This window comes from Oncorhynchus kisutch, linkage group LG12, assembly GCF_002021735.2.
Source record: "Oncorhynchus kisutch isolate 150728-3 linkage group LG12, Okis_V2, whole genome shotgun sequence".
Taxonomy (NCBI): domain Eukaryota; kingdom Metazoa; phylum Chordata; class Actinopteri; order Salmoniformes; family Salmonidae; genus Oncorhynchus; species Oncorhynchus kisutch.
The window spans coordinates 32869211-32896269 of record NC_034185.2 but is presented as its reverse complement, the minus strand read 5'-3'; the positions used below and the strand labels follow the sequence as shown (position 1 = coordinate 32896269).

General features: G+C 41.7%; 1 protein-coding gene across 1 annotated transcript in view; it reads left to right on the top strand.

Annotated features, from left to right (window-relative positions):
* LOC109901401 (sodium/potassium/calcium exchanger 4-like) overlaps nt 1–11990 on the top strand; it is a 67857-nt gene extending 55867 nt beyond the window's left edge. Inside the window, exons 11-17 of the mRNA XM_020497414.2 lie at nt 1736–1905; nt 2186–2330; nt 5300–5466; nt 5853–5967; nt 6167–6279; nt 8407–8472; nt 10556–11990. Coding sequence (XP_020353003.2) covers nt 1736–1905; nt 2186–2330; nt 5300–5466; nt 5853–5967; nt 6167–6279; nt 8407–8472; nt 10556–10705 — 926 coding nt within the window. The 3' untranslated portion in view covers nt 10706–11990. The remainder of the gene's footprint in view (nt 1–1735; nt 1906–2185; nt 2331–5299; nt 5467–5852; nt 5968–6166; nt 6280–8406; nt 8473–10555) is intronic.
* The last annotated feature ends 15069 nt before the right edge of the window (nt 11991–27059 follow it).

Below are 27059 nucleotides of genomic sequence, written 5' to 3'. Positions count from 1 at the left end.
TCCACTAATGTCAAAACGCCTGTCTGTTTAGTCTTACCAAACCCACTGTTGCTTAATGTGTGTTGTGTTTCTGCACGCTAGATTGCAGTGTTTCTCTGCTTGCCTCTTGAGGTATCAACCCACTGACTTGTGGTAAATGAATATCAAAATATAGGGAATGTTTATGTCAGCTTTGTTTTCTTAGTATGCATGTCAATTTATATATCATTCATAAACGTAAGAGTTGAATATAGAACACTTATCAGACTCTGAATTCGGGCCATTTTACCAGAAATAGGTGTCAAACACAAGAGGAAACTTCTCACGGCAAGGTGTTTTTACACCTGAAATGGATTTTTGGTGTTTGATGTTTTTTTGCTAGCATGTTTGTGTGTGAGTCAGGGTTTCCGTTAGCTGGTAATAGCCGGCATTTGGCAAATAAAATGAATTAATTGAAAAGCCGATGAAGATCATTGCTGCTGGCCAATTGTCCGGGAGAAGAAGATAAAATCACATTGTAAAATAATGCTTTATAGCCTCTTCATTGATGGAAATACCAGTCGATGTAAATACATGACTGGTCATGCTTATCGGTCTATAGGTATATTTGCATAGTTCTGTGGAAATAAATTAGTCCGTGTCCAGTACTTTCGTTATGCATCTTATTAATCACACGCAAACAGCATACAGACACAGAACCTTTGAGCTGAAAATCTGTCAGACAATGTGAGAGCTGCTGCTACAGTATCTCAAACAGAAAATGAATAGCCAACCGCAGGCAGGCTTCAACACCACTTAGCAATGAGCTGGAGGCAGCATATGCATTTTGAAAACATATACCTAATTGTTTGAAACCCGAACGTTTTACGACATCTTATGAGGCACGTCTTACCTTCAAAACAGCCTAGACGAAATCAGACCATGTCCGTGGAGGCAATTATTTTCTATAGGCTTTCATTGTCCAGTAGCCAAAGGCACAATCCTAGTCTTTTTAACAACCCATCCTAGTTGTTTCCTCAGATCTCCCTTCTTTCTACATTTCTAACAGTGTTTTCATCTCTGTCACATGAAAGCGCTTGCTTTGTGCGGTGCACTTTGACAACGGGGTTTTCCCGTTAATTGCATGATGGAACAAACATTCACACGTAGCCTACGGCCTTGTGAGCATTGCCACCCTTATAACGTGAAGAAATAATAGGTGGTCAACAAATTTAAGCTAAACGTTCTGATCTGTTGCATCAGACTCATTGCTTTTGAACTTCTTTTTTTTTATGTAGCTTTGGCTCCTGGTTGTATGAATTTGGTATCTATCCTCCCACAACTGTTCCCAGAGTCTGTTTGGAATAGGCTATTTCTTTCTCGACAAGCTGACAAATAGAATAGGTCAACTTTTCTACTATGGGGGATAGTATATTGACATAGGGTAGTGATTTTACTCCTCTTGTTGGCTGAGGAAACCAAATGTGGACAGTTATTCTTCATCTTCAAAGTGCACATCAGAATTCAGTAAGAAGGACATCGTTGCATCCTCGGTTTGCATGTTCTGTTCATATGAATTACCATAATCTAAATGTGATTTCTGTCATTCTGCGCACCGTGGTAAACGCCCTAATCCTGTTATGCATGCATATGGGTCCGGTACATTTCTCAAATGTCCAGCGCCACACTTTCCTAACAGAAACCCTGTTATGTGAGTGTGTGTGTGTTTGTGTGTGTGTGTCAGTTTTGAATGTCTAACATGTCTGTCCGCCTCCAGTCAAGCCCAGTAAGGCTTACAGTCGTGGGTCTGTGGTCATGGTCGATGAGATGATGCATGCCAACCCTCCCAAGATGCGTTTCCCCGAGGCCGGCCTCCGCATCATGATCACCAGCCATTTTGGACCCAAGACCCGGCTGCGCATGGCCAGTCGCCTCATCATCACTGAGGTATGGATAGAGAGTGATGCAACTGCAGGAAGATGGTTTGTTTCAATGTTAGAGAAGGCAATGATCTCATTTGTATAGATTTGATAGTGCTGTCATTGCTGTACTGTTGACTACCTGGGTTGTGTTCATTAGGCATCAAACGAGAAAAAAACTGACTGAATCAGGGGGGAATATCTGGACTTGGTCCAATACCAAACACTCCCTTTCATTTTTCATTGAACAACATTTTCCGACGTGTGCCTTAATGAACAACTCCCTGTTTTGCCTCTTCCTGTGACAGCGTCAGAAGCTGGTCCAGGGTGCCAACGGAGTGGAGACCCAGGTGCTGGAGGGGAAGGTGGATGTTGAGAACGGCAACGTGCCCGAGGACAAGCCTGCAGAGGAGGAGGCTGAAAATGAGACAATCTCCCCCTTTCATATCCCTGGTGTGTGTGTGTGTGTGTTGTTTATTCAGACAGAGCTGGACATTATTGTGGATATGGCTCATCAGATTTAAACATGTGCTTGCACTTCAGTAGACGCGGTGCCCTTACCCAAATTATCCAGTGACTATCATATCATGACTAATTCTAATGATCTTTGACAGAGAGTTATGTACATGACAGACACTGCTCCAATGTGTGTATGAAACCTCCAAGTGCTTTGTGATTGAAGTAGCTGATGAGTTAAATTGGTTGTGTTAGTGCTGGGCTAGACCAAATACCTGCACCTTAACCCTGCACCTTCGAGACTGCTGCCCAATGTTCAGTCATTGAACACTGGTCACTTAAATACTGTTTTACCCACTTCATATGTACAGTGCATTCGGAAAGTATTCAAGCCCCTTGACTTTTCACACATTTTGTAGGTTACAGCTTTATTATAAATGTATTCAATTGTTTGTTTCCCTTATCAATCTACACACAATACCCCATAATGACAAGCAAAAACAGGTTTTTGTATTATATATATGTACTTATGTACATATGAATACTTAAAGTAAATGTGATATTCCAGTGTTTATATATATATATATATAAATCATAAGTATTCAGACCCTTTATTCAGTACTTTGTTGAAGCACCTTTGGCAGAGATTACAGCCTCAAGTCTTCTTAGGTATGAGGCTACAAGCTTGGCACACCTGTATTTGGGGAGTTTCTCCCATTCTTCTCTGCAGATCCTCTCAAGCTCTGTCAGGTTGGATGGGGTCTCTCCAGAGATGTTCGATCGGGTTCAAGTCCGGGCTCTGTCTGGGCCACTCAAGGACATTCAGAGACTTGTCTTGAAGCCACTCCTGCAATGTCTTGGCTGTGTGCTTAGGGTCGTTGTCCTGTTGGAAGGGGAACCTTGTGGGAGCTAAACTCATGACTATGATAACATTTCCATTATTAGCAGCATCTAGACTGTCCACTGTAATGTGCTGAGACAGAATGGCTACATAAGGAATGGAACATATAGGACCAGGGCCCCGCTAACATTATAACCTATACAGCTGTCAGATGTGGGCGTTAACAAGCAAGAACTGAGACTGAAAGACAATGGTGATGAAAGGTCACGGGGAGTTATTTTCATATAGAGGGAGGGGACTCTATACGTTATGCAAAGACAGAATACTATAAAGGCAGGGCTCTGTGATAACAGATTGTACCTGTTTCATGAAATTGCTCGGCTCTGTTACTTTGTAATAAAGTCTAACTAAATCTACAGGTTCCGGTATCTGTGCAAATATTTGACTCAAGATTTTCAATAACAACCTTCGCCCAAGTCAGGCCCTGAGCGCTCTGGAGCAGGTTTTCTTCAAGGATCTCTCTGTACTTTGCTCCGTTCATCTTTCCCTCGATCCTGACTAGTCTCCCTGTCGCTGAGAAACATCCCCACATCATGATGTTGCTGCCACCAACATGCTTCACCATAGGGATGGTGCCAGGTTTCCTCTAGATGTGAAGTTTGTCATTCAGGCCAAAGAGTTCAATCTTGGTTTCATCAGACCAGAGAATCTTGTTTCTTACGAGTCCTTCAGATGCCTTTTGGCAAACTCCAAGCGGGCTGTCATTTGCCTTTTACTGAGGAGTGGCTTCTGTCTGGCCACTCTACCATAAAGGCCTGACTGATCTGGAAGGTTCTCCCATCTCCACAGAGGATCGGGTTCTTGGTCACCTCTCTGACCAAGGCCCTTCTCCCCCAATTGCTCAATTTGGCTGGGCGGCCAGCTCTAGGAATAGTCATGGTGGTTCCAAACTTCTTCAATTTAGGAATGATGGAGGCTACTTTGTTCTTGGGGACCTTCAATGCTGCAGAAATGTTTTGGTACCCTTCCCCAGATCTGTGCCTCGACATAATCCTGTATCTAAGCTCTACGGACAATTCCTTTGACCTCATTTGCTCTAACACGCACCGCCAACTATGGGACCTTTATATAAAGAGGTGTATGCCTTTCCAAATCATGTCCAATCACTTGAATTTACCACAGGTGCACTCCAATCATGTTGTAGAAACATCTCAAGGATGACCAATGGAAACAGGATGCACCTGAGCTCTATTTCGAGTATCATAGGAAATATAAAAATATATAAAAATAATATAAAAATAAAGTATTTTAGTAAAAAATAAAAAACTGTCATTGTGGGGTATATTGATGAGGGAAAAAATAATTTAGTACATTTCATAATAAGGCTGTAAAGCATGGGTGGGCAACTACAGTCCTTGAGAGGCTGATTGGTGTCACACTTTTTCTCCATCCTTAGCAAACACAGCTGATTAATCAAATTGCATTCTAAACTGAAGATCATGATTAGGTGAGTATTGGAGTCAGGTGTGTTGGCTGGGGCAAAACTGTGACATCAGGCCCTCGAGGACTGGAATTGCCCACCCCTGTGTAATGTAACAAAATGTGGAGAAAGTCAAGCGGTCTGAATACTTTCCGAATGCACTGTATGTGCTGTATTCTAGTCATTGCTCATCCTATATAACTACTGCTGTACACCTTTTCTATTCATATACTGTCCATAATGCCTTTACACAACATCAAATGCATATGTATATTTATATTCCAGACTCTGACATTGCTCATTCTAATATTTCTTAATTCCTTTTCATTTTTTGGGATTTGCGTGTATTGTTAGGTATTTCTGCACTGTTGGAGCTAGGAACACAAGCATTTTGCTACACCCGCAATAACATCTGCAAAATATGTGTGCGTGACCAGTAAAATTAGATTTTACCTAGTTTTTCCAGGACCAGAACGCTGTTCTAGAATGAGTTGTACGTTCTCCTAGGGACTTGTTCCTCACCACTGTGCTTCTTTTTTGCTCTTTGGAATTCTGGGCTTTATTACAGTAAAGCACTTTGACTTGATATTAATAGGGCCTTATAAATGCATGTGGTTGATTTTACCTGCCCCTTCAATCCTACAGCGGGCATCAGCAGCAAGTGTAAGTGGCTGATCGCGTGGCCCCTGCTGCTCCTCCTGTTCTTCACCATCCCCAACTGTGCCAAGCCTCGATGGGAGAAGTTCTTTATGCTCTCCTTCATCCTCTCCACTGTCTGGATCGCTGTCTTCTCTTACTTCATGGTCTGGATGGTGAGTCTCAGGGTACAGTAGTGGATGTGTTTAATTATTCTTAACCAGAAGTCCCTGCTAGAATAGTAAACAAACTAAAATTTGACCAACTGGGGACATTTGGTGGTCCCCACGAGGTCAAATGCTATTTATAGGGGGTTTAGTGTTAAGGTTAGAATTACATTACGGGTTAGGGTTAGGAGCTAGGGTTAGGGTTAAGGCTTTTGGGTTAAGGTTAGGGTTAAGGTTAGGGTGAGAGTACAGGTTAGGTTTATGGAAAATAGGATTTTGAATGTCCCCACAAGGTTAGCTTAACAAGACTGTGTGTGGTGTGGTGTGTGTGTGTGTGGAGGGTTGTGTCTGGCTGTTTTGGTCACTGATCAGTTGTAATGTGGGTGTGGTCACAGGTCACCATCATCGGCTACACCCTTGGCATCCCAGACGTCATTATGGGCATAACTTTCCTGGCAGCGGGCACTAGTGTACCAGACTGCATCGCCAGTCTCATCGTTGCTCGGCAAGGTACGACTCTACTTTCTGTCATTTCCCTTTAACTTTTGTGAGGATGGAAATCAAGGGCATCTACTCATTGAAAAACAAAAGGTATCTTTGAACTGTACCATCTTTGGCAATAATCTTGTCTTAAGGCTTTTCAAAGTTAATTCTGGGCGTTGCTTTGAAGTACAATGCTTGTATTTGAATGACAACTATTTCTGTTTAGGAATGGGTGACATGGCAGTGTCCAACACCATCGGCAGTAATGTGTTTGATATCCTGGTTGGGCTGGGGTTGCCCTGGGCGCTACAGACCATGGCGGTCAACTATGGCTCTGAGGTAAGAACAGCTATAGGGAACGGAGTAGGGTTCAGTTGCCCCTTGTCGCTGATCTTGGATCAGTATAGCATTTCCCCCACAAATGTTTAAGGTTAGAATAGGGGGATGGGAAGCTGATCCTAGATCTGTACCTTCACCCTGGAGCATAGGGAACAGCTTTCCTTGTAGGGAGCATTGAGAGATTACTGCTTTGCTTGACGTATGACTTTGTAACTCAATGTGCACGGTAAATACGTGTAGTTTAGTAGTCATCTTTCAGGAAGCGTATACACTGAAATGAGGTCAAGTGATGTTGACTCTGAGCACTTGAGTTGGAAGTGTTCATCAGTCATGTTTTGGAGAGGGAATAACACATTTTTTAAGGACTACTACAACAAGTGTTTCAGTACTGTGTGATTGAGTCCTTGACCCTACTGTTTCTCCAGCTCTCCTCCTCTCCCACACTTCAACTAGGGGTGCATCTCAATAGTATAAAGCATACTCCTGGCCAGAGAGGAAGCCACTTAAGACTATTGAGACACACCCCGTGAGTTAACTATGACCACATCCATGTATTTAGATAGTTGTTCCAACTTTTATAATTTTGAATATTGCTTTAATCTATACAGTTGAAGTCAGAAGTTTACATCCACTTAGGTTGGAGTCATTAAAACTAGTTTTTCACTCCACAAATTTCTTGTTAACAAACTATAGTTTTGGCAAGTCGGTTAGGACATCTACTTTGTGCATGACAAAAGTAATTTTTCCAACAATTGTTTCACTTATAATTCACTGTATCACAATTCCAGTGGGTCAGAAGTTGACATACACTAAGTTGACTGTGCCTTTAAACAGCTTGGAAAATTCCAGAAAATGATGTCATGGCTTTAGAAGCTAATTGACATCATTTGAGTCAATTGGAGGCGTACCTGTGGATGTATTTCAAGGCCTCCCTTCAAACTCACTGCCTCTTTTCTTGACATCATGGGAAAATCAATAGAAATCAGCCAAGACCTCAGGAAAAATATTGTAGACCTTCACAAGTCTGGTTCATCCTTGTGAGCAATTTCCAAACGCCTGAAGGTACCACGCTCATCTGTCAAACAATAGTACGCAAGTATAAACACCATGGGACCACGCAGCCGTCATACCGCTCAGGAAGGAGACGCGTTCTGTCTCCTAGAGATTAATGTACGTTGGTCGAAAAGTGCAAATCAATCCCAGAACAACAGCAAAGGACCTTGTGAAGATGCTGTAGGAAACAAGTACCTATATCCATAGTAAAGCGAGTAGTACCGACATAACCTGAAAGACCGCTCAGCAAGGAAGAAGCCACTGCTCCAAAACCTCCATAAAAAAGCCAGACTACGGTTTGCAACTGCACATGGGGACAAAGATCGTACTTTTTGGAGAAATGTCCTCTGGTCTGATGAAACAAAAATACAACTGTTTGGCCATAATGACCATCATTATGTTCGGAGGAGAAAGGGGTCGCTTGCAAGCCGAAGAACACCATCCCACCATGAAGCACGGGAGTGGCAGCATCATGTTGTGGGGGTGCTTTGCTGCAGGAGGGACTGGTGCATTTCCCAAAATAGATGGCATCATGAGGTAGGAAAATTATATGGATATATTGAAGCAAAATCTCAAGACATCAGTCAGGAAGTTAAAGCTTGGTCACAAATGGGTCTTCCAACTGTACAATGACCCCAAGCATAGTTCCAAAGTTGTGGTAAAATGGCTTAAGGACAACAAAGGCAAGGTATTGGAGTGGCCATCACAAAGCCCTGACCTCGAAATGTTTGAGTTAAACAATTAAGTTAAACAATTTAAAGGCAATGCTACCAATTACTAAATGAGTGTATGTAAACTTCTGACCCACTGGGAATGTGATGAAATAAATAAAAGCTGAAATAAATTATTCTCTCTACTATTATTCTGACATTTCACATTCTTAAAATAAAGTGGTGATCCTAACTGACCTAAGACAGGGAATTTGTACTAGGATTAAATGTTAGGAATTGTGAAAAACTGAGTTTAAATGTAATTGTCTCAGGTGTCTGCAAACGTCCGACTTCAACTGTACATTAAGTTAATTATATTTTTTTAATATTCCCCATGTAATGTTAACTATGACTTCCCCTCTAGGTCATTATCAACAGTCGAGGACTTCTCTACTCTGTGGTGCTGCTGCTGGGTTCTGTGGCTTTAACGGTGAGAAGATTCTGTCCTCTGTAGCTCAGTTGTTAGAGCATGACGTTTGTAACGCCAGGATAGTGGATTCGATTCCCAGGACTACCCATAAGTAATACTGTTATGCACGCGTGGCTAAGTTGCTTTGGATAAAAGCATCTGCTTAATGGCATATATTATACATGTATTACATTATACTACTGACCAGAGTCTTACTTTGTATAGAGACCACAGTATCTATGTCTCTGCCACTGAACAATCTGCCAGTGTATTCGGCTATGGAACCAATGTTTTTTCAAAGGGAGTCATCAGTTGACTGATGATAGACAACGGAGAAGATAGGAATTTGTTCTGACTTGCCTAGTTTAAATAAATAAAATATATATATTTTTTATGTACATATGCAAGTTTGAGTTGACGGACAAAAACGGACAATTGATGAATGCATATACAATTGAATCCGTGTTCTTGCCCCTCTGTGTGGCCTTAGATATTTATTGGAACGGTTCTGTTTTGTGGATATGGATAATGCTACTGTTTTGTCTCAAACTCTTCCGTGTGTGTGTTCTATTTAAAGAGGCACTATACAGAAATCGCTCATTTCCTGGTTGCTGAAAGTATCTGCACCTTTCTGATTTTCTCACTGAATGTTATCAGATCTTCAACCAAAACCTAATATTAGATAAAGGGAACCTGAGTTTACAAATAACAAACAAAATGTATACTTATTTTATATATTTAATAAACAAAGTTATCCAACACCAAAAGTCCCTGTGAAAAAGTCATTTCCCCATAACACTCACTAACTGGTTGTGCCACCGTAAAAAGCAACACATTTTAAGTTTTGGAATGGGCAAGAGCTAATCCCAATTGAGATGTTGTGGCAGGACTTGAACTGAGCAGTTCATGCTTGAAAACCCACAAATGTTGCTGAGTTAAAGCAGTTCTACATGCATGAATGGGACAAAATTCCTCCACAGTGATGTGAGAGACTGATCAACAACTACAGGAAGTGTTTGGTTGGAGTCATTGCAGCTAAAGGTGGCACAACCAGTTAGTGAGTGTTATGGGGCAATTACTTTTTCACAGGGACTTTCGGTGTTGGATAACTTTGTTTATTAAATCATTATGTAATTGTTGTGTTACTTGTTCACTCAGGTTCCCTTTATCTAATATTAGGTTTTGGTTGAAGATCTGATAACATTCGGTATTAAAAATATGCAAAAGTAGAGAAAATGAGAAAAGGGTGAATACTTTTTCACGGCACTCTACAGTATGTGACAAAACAAGCAAGTATCGTGTAGATAATCATTGTACCGTCTAAACCGCTGTGATATTTTCCACAAATATTGTATTTTCAGCTGTTTCAAGCTGGTGTACAAAAGCAAAAGACACAAATTAAACTGAAGAACATATTTACCGGTTGTTAGACCTCATTTCAATGTTAATGGCAGATCTGTAACACCATTGGTCGGTCGCCCAAAACGTTACATATTGCAGCTTGAAGAGCTAAATTGGTGTTATTGAAAAATGTGTCTAATAAGCACAATTACACGAATGGAAATCATCATCATTCGATTAATTACATTAACAGGTGTCTTAATTTAATTAGCTAATAGTTTCCCATTTTTTTATGATCAAATGCTGAAATAAGGTCTAAGAATTTAGAACATTTTATAAATGTAAATATTTCTGTCCCATTCTAAACCGTGTGTATGCGCAATTGCCGCCTTGCACATGTGTGTGTGTGTGTGTGTGTGTGGCAGAGACAGATGAACAAAAGTGTTGCCAGTAATTTCTTGATGAACCATCAGCCACTATTCAGGTGTACATACAGAGGTCTGATGTACCTCTGACTATGGTTGCGTTCCCCTGCTCGGACGTTGCATGCATCAACCAATGTTTGCATGCCATGTCATCAACAGTCGGGCCACCAGTTTGCTATAACATATGATGTGGTTAGCTGATACGTAATATCAAGGCATTGTAAGATAAGCCATTGTAAGGCATCAAGGCATTGTAAGATCTGGCATGCGTCAGCTACGCCTGGGCATAGGAACACACCCTAAGTATGGTGTGCTGTGTGTGTGTTCCACCTCTGCAGGTGGGGGGGATCCACGTGAACCACTGGAAGCTGGATCTGAAGCTGGGTATCTACACGCTGGTCCTCTACGCTGTCTTCCTGTGTTTCTCCATCATGATCGAGTACAACGTGTTCACCTTCGTCAACCTGCCCATGTGCATGGAGGAGTAGCTCGACCCTGCCCACCCACGCTGACCTTTGAACCAGGATGCTCCATCCCCTCAATCCCAGAGAGCAACCAATCACAATCAACCTTCTTCGCCGTCATCCACTACATTACTAACCCTTGTAACTGAATCTCCTGTCTGTCTGACTCCATCTTTCATTGTCATAACTGACCTGTTGACCTCTTGATCTGCTCATTGTCTTTAAATCTGTCTCTCCCTGTGCTTGGACTCGCTTTCCCATGAGGCTTTGTTCTGAGGAGTGGATGGACGCCTCTCCATGCCTCAAACGTCCTCCCCTCTCTCATCCAACAGACTGGACCCAGTGTCAGACTACTCTATTTTCCATTTAACCCCTCCAACTATTTCTAGTCTTACTGTGCTTTCATTAGCATTTCATCAAAGGCTTTAGAATTAAGGGGATCCTACTCCCTCTCACAACAACCCACACATACCTCAGGTTAGGGTTAGTCGTAAACCCCAACATTGACACTCGACCATTTCTCCCACTCTCCCCCATCAAAACCTCTTCTCTTAACCTCCCCACCCCACACCACAGATCTACCCAAAGACCCTAGGAAGAAAACACAACCTCACCCTCTCGCCCTCAATCTCTACCTCTCCCCCAAATCCCGCTTGTGCCCCCACCCTTTGGAGGAGGAACTTTCTTTCTACTTCTACTCGTTCTGGCCTGGACCCCTCTGACATGGTCCAGGCTGTGATAGTTTCCTGTTTCCACATCACTACGTCCCACCCCACTGCACCAGACACTCATCTTCACTTCCCCCCCATCACCTCTTAAGAAGGACATTTTGTCAGGAATCTTTATGTAAAATGAGTCCGCGGTCAACTCAAAGCTGAGACTGAAAGAAGAGCGCATATGATGTATATTTGCAGCACTGCACAGTGTTAAACTTGTAAACATGTACTTTTTTTTCTCCATTTTATTTTTTTTGTACTGTGTGGGTTTTTGTTTTTCAAACGGGAGTTTAAAAAGGACTCTGAAATATGTAGAGGAGTGCTTGTTGCAATCATAAAGGACGTTGCCTGTTTCACAGTAAGGAATTGTGCACAGAGAAAATGCTTTTCTTGCTTTTTGCTGTAAGGAGATTTGGCCCTCCTCGAAGGCAGGGCGTCTGGCTGATGGAGGCGACTCTATAACCCGTTGTGCTGAAAGTTCAGCTGTTGTTTTTTTCCCTCGATCCGAGACTGATATCTCTCACACGCACCCTCCAACTGCAAAACACTAAAGAGAGAAACAACTCACTCCGGATCTTGGGGAGATGTGACAGAGGGGGGAGGGGGGGGGGGGGGGGGGGGGGGGGGGGGGGGGGGAGACGGTGTCATCTTTGGAATGGTGTCCATATTAGGACATCTTCGCACAGCAGCATGGAGAAATGTGTATTGTATCACGGATGATCGGAATCGGTCTGTTCTTCTCATCTTCTGTCATTGACCCCCCTTTGACCACTAGGGGGCAATGCTGCCCCCTCACTCTGATCTGTCTGTGCATGGCAGGGGTCTTAAGCAACCACAGCTGTTTGGTTATCAGGGAATATTTGGAGCCTCTGAAGTTCCAGTAGGTGGCGCCATTGGTGGTGTTCGCTCAATGTTAATTACATGTAGATATTGCACTTTAAAACAAGCAAAGCCGTCCTCTCATTCTGAGTCAACTAGTGCTTCCTTTGAGTGTATGTATGTACATTATATGTGAGTGTGCGTGCGTGGGGGTGGGGACACACCCGTGAGCACACAACAGTCTGTCTGCAGTGCATTGTACTTACTGGGAGTATAAACGCAGGCTCCTCAGCAGTACGAAAAGTGATAGGCTGAGGGGCGTGCGTGCGTGCATGCCCCCCCCCCCCCCACCCCCCCACCCACTTTACAAAAAACGGCAGCTACAAGCTACTGCAATCTGAAACATTTGACATCATGCAAAAACACCTGCGGAGACAGAGTCTACAATAAGCTGGAAACATTTGCTTTAATAGGGGAGTGTTAATGACGAAAACATGAACTTCCCTTTTTGTGTTGGCAGCAGGTACTTGTATATGCAATCTCAATGTTATGCGTTCTGTGTGTTGGAATTAGAAGGGCCCCTATGGAGGTTGCCATAATGTTAGGGGAACATTTGAGCTCGCTTGTGTGAATGACAGCTGAGGAACCGAGCCAGAGGAAAATGGATGGAACGTTCTGGAATGGGGGATTCTGTGTGTGCGGAGGAGTCCGACCCTCCTGGCACAAGGGCATTATTCAACCACGAACTCTACCTGAAGACCAGACCAGAGGGGAAGGACACCAGCCGGGAAGCTGGGAAACACCCCCCAGGCTACAGATGGTTTAGTCCAGTGTACTCTGAACTTTCTGGAAATTCTCCTCCAGGAAAGACAACTTTGTGAGATGAGATCTCATCTGTGTGTGAGTGATGAACCTGAGTAGCAGACATTTTAGGAGTTGGACCCCTAAGCTGCTACTCCCGGGGGAGGTATTTGACTCTAGCAGCATTCTCTTGGAAGGAGGTGACCCCATAGGTCCTCAAGACTCTCAACCCCCCCCCCCCCCCCCCCCCCCCATCCTCCTCATCACATCCCAATGCCATCAATGCTACCCATATCGTGTGTCCTCCACCCTGCTCGACTGTCAATTTATAGCAGTTACCCTCACTGCACAGTATGCCCCCCAGTTGGTCTTTTCCCTGTAGAAGAGTGTAAAAGTAATCTCTACTAGTGCCATTTGGATTTGATTCTCATTGTTTCCTTCTTGTTAACGATTGTCGCATTCTCAATCCGTTTGTTGTTATTAACTGTACATACAGTGGGGCCCGAAATTATTGACACATTTGATAAAAAATGACAGTATAAAATAAATAATTAAAATACTGAGCTAAATTGTATGCAAAAAAAAAGGGGAAATTATGTGATTTTATACTAATATAATTGCTCGGAGAAAGAGTAATATTTAGGGTAGGGGTCAAAATGATTGACACCCCTGTTTTCAATACTTCACTTTGTGAGGATAACGGCACTGAGAATTTTTCTACACATTGGGAGGAATCATAGACCATTTCTCCATACAGTATCCTTCCACATCCTTGATATCCTTTGTCTGCGCTTAAGGACGCACCTCTTCAATTCAAGCCACAGGTTTTCAATGGGGTTTCGAGTCCGGAGACTGAGATGGCAATTGCAAAATGTAGATTTTGGGGCCGACTTTTGGGGCCATTTTATTTGTGGATTTTGTGTGCTTGGGTTATTGTCTTGCTGGAACATCCATTTGCGGCAATGTTTCAGCCTCCTGTTAGAAGGAACTAAGTTTATTAACGGTGAAATTGGACCCCTGCTATTTTCATCAAAAAATATGACTTTTGATAAATAAAATATCTCTTTCTCTGAGCAATTGGTAGTATATCAGTATAAAATCATAATCTCCCAATTATTTGTTTGCATACAATATAGCTTATATTTAATTATTTATTTTATACAGTATTTTTATCTCATCTTTATCAAGGGTGTCAATCATTTCAGACCCCGTGGTACATATGTACAGTTGAAGTGGGAAGTTTACATACACCTTAGCCAAATACATTTAAACTCAGTTTTTCACAATTCCTGACATTTAATTCTAGTATAAATTCCCTGTCTTAGGTCAGTTAGGATCACCACTTCATTTTAAGAATGTGAAATGTCAGAATAATAGCGTAGTGATTTTATTTCAGCTTTTATTTCTTTCATCACATTCCCAGTGGGTCAGAAGTTTACATACACTCAATTAGTATTTGGTAGCATTGCCTTTAATTTGTTTAATTTGGGTCAAATGTTTTGGGTAGCCTTCCACAAGCTTCCCACAAGAAGTTGGTGAGTTTTGGCCCATTTCTCCTGACAGAGCTGATGTAACCGAGTCAGGTTTGTAGGCCTCCTTGCTCGCACACGCTTTTTCAGTCAACTTAGTATATGTCAACTTCTGACCCACTGGAATTGTGATACAGTGAATTATAAGTGAAATAATCTGTCTGTAAACAATTGTTGGAAAAATTACGTGTGTCATGCACAAAGTAGATGTCCTAACCGACTTGCCAACACTATAGTTTAACAAGACATTTGTGGAGTGGTTGAAAAATGAGTTTTAATGACTTAAGTATATGTAAACTTCCGACTTGAACTGTACATTTTTGAACAGCTTTTTGGGTCAAAGGAACAAGCATATACCTGAGTTGATTCAGAATGTCAAACGTTATTGGGGGTTTGTTGTTTTCCATTGTACATTTGCGTTTGTCATTGGTTTTAAGCGGTGGGTTTGGGTTAACACCTGTGTGGTCGTGTCCTTGGACCAATCCCAAATGGACCCCTAGATCCTACGCATTATGCACTTGTGGAGATCTGAGAGGGTTCGACAGGTGTAAACAATCAGTAATAGCTCCACATAGCCACCTGACGTCCAGGTTCAGTGCAAGTTTCACTATATTGCGCTAATACTGTTACAGGCTTTGAGGTTTTGCTCGATTTCGAGGGTTGATTCTGTTTGGGTGTGGCTTGCCCTGATTGAATCATCCTTGTTGGTCAGGATGTGTTGCACCTGTCGCCTTGTTAATCAGCCAATAGTTTCACCTGTGCTGGCACAGTGTTCCAGTGGAAATTGAGATTTTGGAAGAGCTATACGGCTGTTTAGCAGTGGAGGCTAGTGGGAGGAGCTATAGGAGGACTGGGTCATTGTAATGCCTGGATTGGAATGAATGGAACGGTTTCAAATGTGGTTTCTATATGTTTGATACCGTTTAATTTATTCCATTCCAGCCAGTACAATGTCCTCCTATAGCTCCTCCCACCAGCCTCCACTGCTATTCCTCTTTAAGTGTGTAAACAAAGCTTTTTACTGTATCTTGTGTCTCACCTAAGTTGTATGCGTTTTCTTCCTTTAATTTGTCTGATATCAGGCAAGTCTAGTGGGCGTCCATTGTGGGTGCTAAGACGCTACTCGGGTGGTTTGCTTGGCCAGCACACCAGTCAGTAGGCACCCACATGGATGCCTTTCAAAACACACTTTGAAACCAAACCTGTTTCGCTCTGGTTGTCAGCGGCTCAGTTGTTCGTGCCCTATTTCTTTTGAGCAACGATTTGTATTTATTTTTTGGGGAACGTAACAATGCCAATAAAATCCTTGGGTCTCCACAAGTGAAGAGAGCATAGGGTCTAGGGGTTGCCTTGGAATTGGGCACCGGTTGCCAGGTCCTGAAAGTAACAACGGCACAGCAGCTCACACTCCTCCTACTGTTTGACTATTTCAACTCATCCAACACACACATCCACACACATTGCCAGTTTATCTGCCGCAAACATTTATTATCAAATATTTTTATTTTAAATAAGTCGAATTCAGATACCATAAATCATGTCATAGCTCTGCATTAAAAATACATGGAAACCATGTTGTACAAAATAAAAGAGCACACACAGCCACATACACCCAGGGCAACATTTACTTAGTGCGAAATAATTATAAAAAGTGTAACAATTACCTTAAACCTCATTATCAACCGAGTAGTTTGGGTCCTGAATGCTGATTGGCTTAAACAGCATTTAGTCGTGTGTATATCAGGCAATATACCACGGGAGTGAGGTAAAAATACTTGTTTACTGTTCTATTTATGTTGGTAACCAGTTTATAATAGGAATAAGGCACCTCGGGGGTTTGTGGAATATGGCCAATATACCACAGCTAAGGGCTGTATCCAGGCACTCCACTTCACGTCAAGCGTAAGAACAACCCTTAGCCGTGGTATATTGGCTAATTTACCACACTCTCTCAGGCCTTGTTAATTATAATCTGGTAGTGTGATTTAATTTGAAATGTATCATAGTGCAAACGAGCTGTGCAAAGACCAAAAAAAATACCATACACCTCATTATAATCTGAGTGACATTTTTACAACTTTTCTTCAACAATGTGTGTGTAAAGAGACCCCTATTTATGTATTGATCGGGGTAACTAAACTCTAGTTAAATAACCGCCTCTTTATAACACGCATTGTTTAACCCTCAAGCTACTGACTGTCGATCAACATGTTCTTAACAAATCTAAATCATTGTTTCGTGTTTATGTAAGAATATGGACTTTTTAAAGACACCCAGGCAAAAACACCCAATTCTGCTTATAGTAATTTGATAAATGGGACCTTTTATTTGAATCTAGGTTTCTCTGGAGACATGGTAACAAGTTATCCACACCACCAGAGGGTGGAGGGGGACCTGTATCATGGATTTTGACCAGATAGACAGATCACCTGCAGACATATAGCTTCCCATGTACTCACCTAAGAGTGTACTTTTCTACACCACATATCGTATGACTGTACAAAACCCAAATGACCTTATTTTTGTGCATATAAAAATCTGCCAATGGTATACAAAGTCTGCCAGAGGTAACAATGCAGAACTCGGATACACTCTGAATCTACATAGAGAGCTGTATTGGTGTGTATTCTCCCCGAAAAGTTGTTATTCTAGGGCAAATCTAACGTATTTATTTAAATCCAGGTTTCTCTGGAGACATGACGTTCCACATATCATCAGAGGGTGGAGGGGGGCCTTGTGTACTCACTCGCCTATGGTTATAACTAGGTATGACTGTGTACAAAATCAAAATTATTATGCTCATTTGCAGTCACAGCAGCTCATAAGAGTCTGTCAGTTGTATGAATACTTGGTAGAACTGTAGTACAGAAACCAGTTACCCTCTGAATGTACACATAGTGCTGTATAGGCCGTTATCAATGAAACATCCCAATAAGGTGCATAGCGTTTGATTTGCCTGCTCCGCTGAAACCATTGACAATTACGCTCTGTTTTGAAGGAAATGTTTAATACATTTTATAACTATTTGGTTTTAATATCATCACCTCTTGAAGAGTATAGTCAGGACTACACATGTCCGATTATTCCACATTTAGCTCTATAATCAGAGTTATACAGCAAGTAACTGCATGCTTGTCATGATCAGAAAACATCAATTGATCACGTATTTTCAGATACGTGAGGGGAGCCTATCCATTTGGCATGTAGCTAGATAAGCAAACAACGTGTAATTTAGCTTGCTTCATCAGAGATTAGGCTTTTAGAAAGAGCTTAACATTGGCAAGTCCTCGTCCTGGTAAAGTTGTCAATTAGACTACTGTCATCACCACTATAGATGTTAAGCAAATCAATAAGTATGTGACCGACCGGCTTGATTCAGTCTTGTGTAGCAATTATTTTTATTTTTTTATTTTTTTTACATTGGATAAAAAGAGAGACTCAGAGCTAGAAAATGGTATATCATACACTACAGTTGAGGAACAATGGGAAAGGAATTCTGCTTTGAAAGTTCATAAACTTGTACGCTCACTTTTGAGAAAATGGCCCTTGAATGTTTTGGTAAACCTACTGGAGAGCTGTTCTTTGTCTACACTCATTCAACATCGTCCACACCCTCTTAAGCTTTAGCCCCACCTTGTTAAGGATTCACATGTCAGGCCATGTGCTAAACAACCAAAGAGTTCATGACTAAAGGCTGGTTTATACGACGTCTGTCGACAGTGGTCACAGTGACATCATGAACATTCTATTGTTGTTCAACAACAAACTTGTTGTTGTGAAAAAGTATGAACACAAAAACTACAAGCTGCATGACATCAGCAGCCTGGTGGTCCAAAATAGCATAACTAATGTAGTTTAACACCAATAATCCCACAGGTTTAAAACATCTATTTAGTATATGTCAATCTAGCAAACCAGGCAACTTTCTAAACAATGTTTGGTTCTTTCTGGCTTGTTAGCTAGCGAGCTGATATGTTAGCTTGCTAGCCAGTTCAAATAATGACCACATCATATAGCTGACAATGTCTTCACTTTAGCTCATTTGTCTTCATTATTACAGGAAAATAAACTCGCAACAATGTCATTGTTGGAAAGGATTACCTACACATACTGACCAGCTCATGTTATAGACACAAGGGAGCTACATGGCAGACCAATCCAAACTCATCTATCGGCATGTCCAGCCCATCCATTATCTCAGCCAATCATGGCTAGCGGGAAGGTTCTTGTCTTTTTCTGTGGCTAAGCCAACTAGGCTCGTAATTTATCAATTTAATTGTGTTTACAGATGGCATACAAGTTTGCTATTAAGGTACATTAAAGTTGTTCCAGAAGGCATTTCTACCAAAAAACAGGTTTTGATTTATTTTTTTTAGGTTTATGTTCAAATGCCTCTCCTGGGAAGCAGTGACACACGACATATGCCTAGTTTCCTGAAACAAGTCACATATTTGGATACACAGCCATCTAGTTTATCCCCTGAAAATTAGCTTGTTAACTAGCCATATTGACGTGAACTATTCTTAGCTAGGTAGCCAATCTGACGTGGTCCATCCATTAATATAGCCTATCCTGTCTGTCAGCAGCAATCGTGATTAAACACTTAAAAACAATGTTGAAAAGGGGATAATGCTAGCCAACTTCGCTAGGTAGGTCTATGTTGGTTGGAGAAAAAAGTACATACTTATCACTGTTTAGCCAACTGGACAAAGTTTCTACCGGTAGCTTGCAAAGTAAACATTATCAGCTAACTGACAGTACATTGGCAATTGTACCCTTCTGCTGCTTGACAGGCAGACCCCACAAAGGATGAACCTTAACCACTCATACTTGTCAGGTATAGTTCACTTCTATTTTATATCAGTTATATCTAATTAATGGTGGCCAATATTGAGAGATATTGTGAGGCTAACCTCGTGTAACTGAAATGACATGATCAATTGATGTTTACTGATCATCAAAAGCAGGCAGCTACTTGCTGTATAGCTCTGATGATAGAGCTAAAATGTCCTCAATTCTTTTGCATGGAATAATCTGAAATGTGTAGTTCTGACTATGCTCTTCAAAAGGTGATGATATTACAACCAAATAGTTAACATGTATTTAACAATCCCTTTGAAACGGAGCACAGTTGTCAATGGTTTGAACGGAACTGGGGGTCTCCTTGCCTCCCCAGCAGGCAAATTGAATGCTCTGCATCTTCTTGTGAGGTTTTATTAATAATTACCTATTGGTGTGTATTCTCCCCCCAAAAATATTCTACTGAAAATATTATAAATACCAGAATTCCTATGATAACCAATATACTTTATGTGCAAGTTGTTATGATATTCTAGATGCTATATCCTTTGGTTTAAAGTAACTTAAAGGATTCGGGCATGCTTTTTGAAGCATGCTGCCATAGCCCCTACCACTCCCATTGTTTCACTAACATAGATGCTAACGCTGGCTGTGGGGTAAGTAGATAAAGAAAACTAAGCCATAGTTTTGGTCAATGTCTCTCAGGGTTAAATTATTTCAAATGTTGGTGTACTGCCCCCTTTAAATGGCAGTCAATTTTACCACAAATTAATATTTTCTTCAAGAAACTGAAAACTAAATGATACTATTGTAAAATGGTAAATTAGCTTATCAGTACTAATTGTACTTTGGAAAAAAGCTGCACATTATATGAAGGAAAAATACATTTTCTTTTTGCAAAATATGTCAATTAACCGTAATATTGCTAAAATAATAGTCCAGATAACATTAATGACATGTCTAATGATGTTTTGATAATAAATAAGGTGATATTTTGCTGTGATTGTTAATGAATCATTTCTTATTAGGGTCAAAATGTCACTTGATGGTGAAGAAGTTTCACGTTTCACTTTGTGGTATTTTTTGCTCTTTGCACAATTTGTTTGCGCTATGAAAATGTTGCCCACACACACACACACACACACACACACACACACACACACACACACACACACACACACACACACAAACGTTTAATAACTGTAAGTACTGAACACCGGAGTGGAACCATATGTAATTCTCTTGAATGAATGCGACCAGATGCACTGTGAGCTCAATGTGATGTGGGAGTCATTTGTCAACCAATAAAAATGGGAAAACATAATAACAATAATAATAATAATCATATTAATTATGATTATTATTATGATAATACACTATATCAAAAGTCTGTGGACACCCCTTCAAATTTGTGGATTCGTCTGTTTCAGCCACACCCGTTGGTGACAGGTGTATAAAATCGAGTACACCGCCATGCAATCTCCATAGACAAACATTGGCAGTAGAATGCCCTTACTGAAGAGCTCAGTGACTTTCAACGTGACACCGTCATAGGATGCCACCTGTCCAACATCAAATTTCTGCCCTGCTAGAGCTGCACCGGTCAACTGTAACTACTGCTATTGTGAAGTAGAAATGTCTAGGAGCAACAATGGCTCAGCCGTGAAGTGGTAGGCCACACAAGCTCACTGAACAGGACCACCGAGTGCTAAAGTGCGTAAAAATCGTCTGTCCTCGGTTGCATCACTCACTACCGAGTTCCAAGCTGCCTCAGGAAGCAATGACAGCACAATAACTTTTCGTCAGGAGCTTCATAAAATTGATTTCCATGACCGAGCAGCTGCACACAACCCTGAGATTACTATGAGCAATGCCAAGCGATGGCAGGAGTGGTGTAAAGCTTTCCGCCATTGGAGCAGTGGAAACACAATCCCTGGAGTGATTAATCATGCTTCACCATCTGGCAGTCCGACAGACGATTCTGGGTTTGGTGGATGACAGGAAAAAAAGCTATCTGCCCCAATGCATAGTGCCAACTGTAAAGTTTGGTGGATGAGAAATAATGGTCTTGGGCTGTTTTTCATGGTTCAGGCTAGGCCCCTTAGTTCCAGTGCAGGGAAATCTTAATGCTACAGCATACAATAACATTCTAGATGATTCTGTGCTTCCAACTTTGTGGCAACAGTTTGGGGAAGGCTCTTTCCTGTTTCAGCATGACAATGCCCACATGCACAAAGCAAGGTCCATACAGAAATGGTTTGTCGAGATCAGTGTGGAAGAACTTGACTGGCCTGCACAGACCTCAACCCCATCGAACACCTTTGGGATGAATTTGAACGCCGACTGCGAGCCAGGCCTATTCGCTCCCAACATCGGTTCCCGACCTCACGAATGTTCTTGTGTCTGAATGGAAGCAAGTCCCTGCAGCAATGTTCAAACATCGAACATCGAGTGGCATGCCTTCCCAGAAGACTGTTATAGCAGCAAAGTGGGGACCAGTTACATATTAATGTCCATGATATTCGACTAGCAGGTGTCCACATACTTTTGGTCATGTAGTGTATATTTAATGTAAAGTTAGTTACTATAAAACATTATCGAGGACATCTGTATAACTTATATGAATGTATTGTCTTGCTGTAATGGACATATCCAACCGATGCATTTTACTGTAAAGCAATAATGTGAAAAAAATTAAATGGCAAAATAATTCCTGTACATTTGTCTCAGTCCTTGAATATAGATTATGAATTAAACATCAGAATATGGTGCAGAGCGTTTGATTTGGCTGCTGGGGGAAAAGGAGACCCCCAGCTCCGCTGAAATGATTGACAATTAGCTACATGCCGTATTCAAGGGATTGTTAGGGTCCATTATCTGCAACCTGGACTATATCACACATTTGTGTTGTTGGTCCTGTATATTAACTAATATACATTGGTTCTAACTTGAACAATCATTTTTTAGTTTACAAATGTAAACTACAATTTATATTCCCTGAAATATGAAAACCACAAAAACTACCGGAAAGGCCCGAACGCAAGATCGTAATTTTGATGACTCACATCAAAAGTTGGCCTATTGTACATGGTAAGCTGGTGCGCACCAGGTTGTACTTCACGTTGAGGATTTTTCTACAATATTCACAACATATTGACACAATTACAATCTTTATAGAATAAAAATCTAATTTCATCAATTATATGTGGAAAAACGTATTTGAGTGAACATGATCAAACTAACAGTAGATGAAACAGAAAGTTAATTATTTTCTCCTCTGTTGGAGTAGTGAGGGGCCCTCGTGTTGAGGGTCAGCATGGTGGATGTGTTGTTGCCTACCCTCACCCCCTGGGGCGGCCTGCCAGGAAGTCCAGGATCCAGTTACAGAGGGAGGTGTTTAGTCCCAGTGTCTTTAGCTTAGCGATGCGTTTGGAGATCACAATGGTGTTGAACGCTGAGCTGTAGTCAATGAAAAGCATTCTCACGTAGGTGTTCTTTTTGTCCAGATGGGAAAGGGCCGTGTGGAGTGCAATAGAGATTGCGTCATCTGTGGATCTGTTGGGGCAGTATGCGAATTGGAATGGTTCCAGAGTTTCTGGGATGATGGTGTTGAAGTGAGCCATGACCAGCCTTTCAAAGCACACATGGATACAGATGTGTATGCTACAGGGTGGTAGTCATTTAGACAGGTTACCTTGGTGTTATTAAACACTGAGACTATGGTTGTTTGTTTGAAACATGTAGGTATTACAGACTGGGTTACAGACACGCCATGGTAATCCATCTGGCGCTGTGGCTTTGTGAATGTTAACCTATTTAAAGGTCTTGCTCACATCGGCGACGGAGAGCGTGGTCATACAGTCGTCCGGAACAGCTGGTGCTCTCACTCATGGTTCAGTGTTGCATGCCTTGAACCGAGCATAGAAAGCATTTAGCTTATCTGGTAGGCTTGCGTCACTGGGCAACTCTCGGGAGTGTAGTTTGATTCGATCTTAGTCCTGTATTGATGCTTTGCCTGTTTGTTGGTTCGTCGGCGGGTGTAGCGGGATTTCTTATAAGTGTCCTGATTAGTGTCCTGCTCCTTAAAAGCTGCAGCTCTAGCCTTTAGCTCAGTGAAGATGTTGCCTGTAAGCAGAGATCAGGAAGATAGTTATGGTCTGACTTGCCAAATGGATGGCAGGGGAGAGCTTTGTACAGTATGCATCTCTGTGTGTGGAGTAAAGTTGATCTAGAGTTTTTATCGACATATGGCAGTACACAAACGAAATGTAGCTCACTTATTTTGCCAGCTAGAAAAGCCTGCCTCAAATATATTCAGAAACAGAGGAAGATGATAATTAGCTACAGCAATTTGAGATTACAACCGAATAGTAAAAATGTATTTAGCAATCCCTTGGAAACACACCTGCACAGTTATGAAGACTGCACGATAGTGCCTCGTCCCCCTCAGGAGGCTGAAAAGATTTAGCATGGGCCTTCGGATCCTCAAAAAGATCTACAGCTGCACCATCTACAGGATCTTGACTGGCTACATCACCGTTTGGTATGGCAAATACACCGCCCTCGACCGCGAAGCGCTACACAGGGAGGTGTGGACAGCCCCAGTACATCACTGGTGCCCAGCTCCCTGCCATCCAGGACCTCTACTCTATATCAGGCAGTTTCAGAAGAAGGCCTGAAAAATTGCCAAAGACTCCAGCCACCCAAGCCATAGACTGTTCACTCTGTTTTCGTCCAGGAAACGGTACCGTCACATCGGCTCTCGGACCAACAGGCTCTGAGACAGCTTCTACCCCCAAGCTATAAGACTACTAAATAGTCATAAGACTGCTAAATAGTCAACGAATGGTTACCCAAACTATCTGCACTGACCCTATGCACACACTAGACTATATATACATACTATACTGAACAAAAATACTGTATAAACACAACAATTTCACCAAGTTAGTTAAAATAAGGAAATCAGTCAATTGAAAGGAATTCATTAGGCCCTAATCTATAGTTTCACATGACCGGACAGGGGCGCAGTCATGGGTAGGCTTGGGAGGGCATAGGCCCATCCAATCAAAATGTGTTTTTACAGACAAAAGGGCTTTATTACAGACAGAACCCCCCCCCCCCCATGCACACTCCCTCAACTTGTGACATTTGTGGCATTGTGTTGCATGACAAAACTGCACATTTTAGAGTGTCCTTTTATTGTCCTCAGCAATAATAATGACCATGTGTAATGATCATGCTGTTTCATCAGCTTTTTGATATGCCACACCTGTCAGGTGGGTGGGTAATCTTGGCAAAGGATAAATGTTCACTAACAGGGATGTAAACAAATTTGTGCAAAACATTTTAGAGAAATAAGCTTTTTGTGCTTATGGAAAAATTCTGGGATCTTTTATTTTTCATGTTTCATGTATGTTTTTGTTCAGTGCCTTTGGAAAGTATTCAGACCCCCTTGACTTTGAACACATTTTGTTATGTTATGGCCTTATTCTAAAATGGATTAAATAAATAAAATACTCAGCAATGTGTAGATGGGAGAATCTTCCAGAAGGACAACCTTCTCTGCAGTACTCCACCAATCAGCCACTCCTCAGTAAAAGGCACATGACAGTCCACTTGGAGTTTGCCAAAAGGCACCTAATGACTGTCAGACATGAGAAACAAGATTCTCTGGTCTGATGAAACCAAGATTGAACTCTTTGGCTTGAATTCCGAGTGTCACGTCTGGAGGAAACCTGGCACCATCCCCACGGTGAAGCATGGTGGTGGCATCATACTGTGGGGATGTTTTTCAGTGGCAGGGACTGGGAAATTAGTCAGGATTGAGGCACTGATGAACGGAGCAAAGTACTGCGAGATCCTTGATGAAAACCTGCTCCAGATCGCTCAGGACCTCAGACTGGGGCGAAGGTTCACCTTCCAACAGGACAACGACCCTAAGCACACAGCCAAGACAACGCAGGAGTGGCTTCGGGACAAGTCTCTGAATGTCCTTGAGTAGCCCAGCCATTGCCCAGACTTGAACCTGATCGAACATCCGGGGAGAGACCTGAAAATAGCTGTGCAGCAACGCTCCCCATCCAACCTGACAGAGCTTGTGAGGATCGGCAGAGAAGAATGGGAGAAACTCCCCAAATACAGGTGTTCCAAGCTTGTAGCGTCATCCCCAAGAAGACTTGATGCTGTAATCGCTGCCTAAGATGTTTCAACAAAGTCCTGAGTAAAGGGTCTGAATACTTATGTAAATATAATATTTTTTTATTAGTAATACATTTACACACAAAAAAACTATGGTGTATATTATGGTGTATTGCGTGTAGATTGATAAGGGACATTTAAAAAAAAATCTATTATAGAACAAGGCTGTAATGTAACAAAATGTGGAAAAAGTCAAGGGGTCTGAATACTTTCCGAAGGCACTGTAGATACACACTCACTCACATACACTACATTGCCACTCCCACACAAATGTTTTCATTTTATCCTTATGTTACTATTTGATATGATTTAAATGATTTTCAAACTACATCCATGGGAAGGGCTCGTAAGCAAGCATTTCACGGTAAAGCCTACACCAGTTGTATTCAGCGCATATGACAAATACAATTTGAATTGAAAACGGCACGCAGTTGTCAATGGTTTAAGCGGAGCTGGAGGTCTACTTGCCCCCCCCCCCCCCAGCAGGGAAAACGAACGCTCTGCACCTTGTGACGTTTTATTGATAACGACCTATACCGGTTGTATAAAAAAAGTTACTTTTTATACGTAGCACTTGAAACATATTTTGACAACTGTACCTTGCTTATACTTGAATGTATCAGCTGCAGTGTGTCTAGATCCGTCATGAAGGGAGAAATTCAAAGTCCATAGACCAGCATATGATCACAGCATGTTAATTTCCCACTGAATATATACCAGCAGCCAGCAACCCTTTTGATTTCACTGTTACAGTACCTGGGTTCAGCCAGTGAAGAGATGTGTTTTTACAGTCATGTCTAGGAGGTGGCATAAGTGTGAGAATGCAAGAGCCTCCTTACCGTCACAGAAGATGTCCATTTTCTATATAACTACTTAAATACTTAAATGATTTACACTATAAAAAAAAGTACGACTTTTCTAATTTTGACAGAATAGCAGTATTGGTTAAACGGATAGTTCACCTAAATTACAAAATGACATATAGGCTTCCTTACCCTGTAAGCAGTCTATGGGCAAGATAAGACACCAACCTATGGCTTGCTGTCTTATCTTTCCCATAGACTGCTTATAGAGTAAGGAAGCCAATATCTCATTTTGTAATTTGGGTTACTATCCCTTTAAGTGAAACTGTAATGCCAAACCATGGTTCCATTTCCATCATAACTGCATTTCGATTTCAATTCCAAACTTCTTTAATCTGGATAAAACCCTCTATAGATTCCTCCATGATGGGTGACCATCTCCCCGTCCATCCACGCACATCACCTCCAGGATCCAGTCATCTGGATCTAACAGCATGGGCCCATGTAGCCAGTGGTGCTTCTTCCGCAATTCAGATACCCACTAGGCTAATATGTTTAGGTGGCTTGGGGTTAAAAGCCCTCCTGTAATTCTATCAGAAACCACTGTAAAAAAATATATAAAAAAATCAACACATTCCCTGGATAACACTAGTGTTGTTCCACAAAAAAAATGTGTAATCAGTTTTTAATAAAGTAGTACAATTGGGGC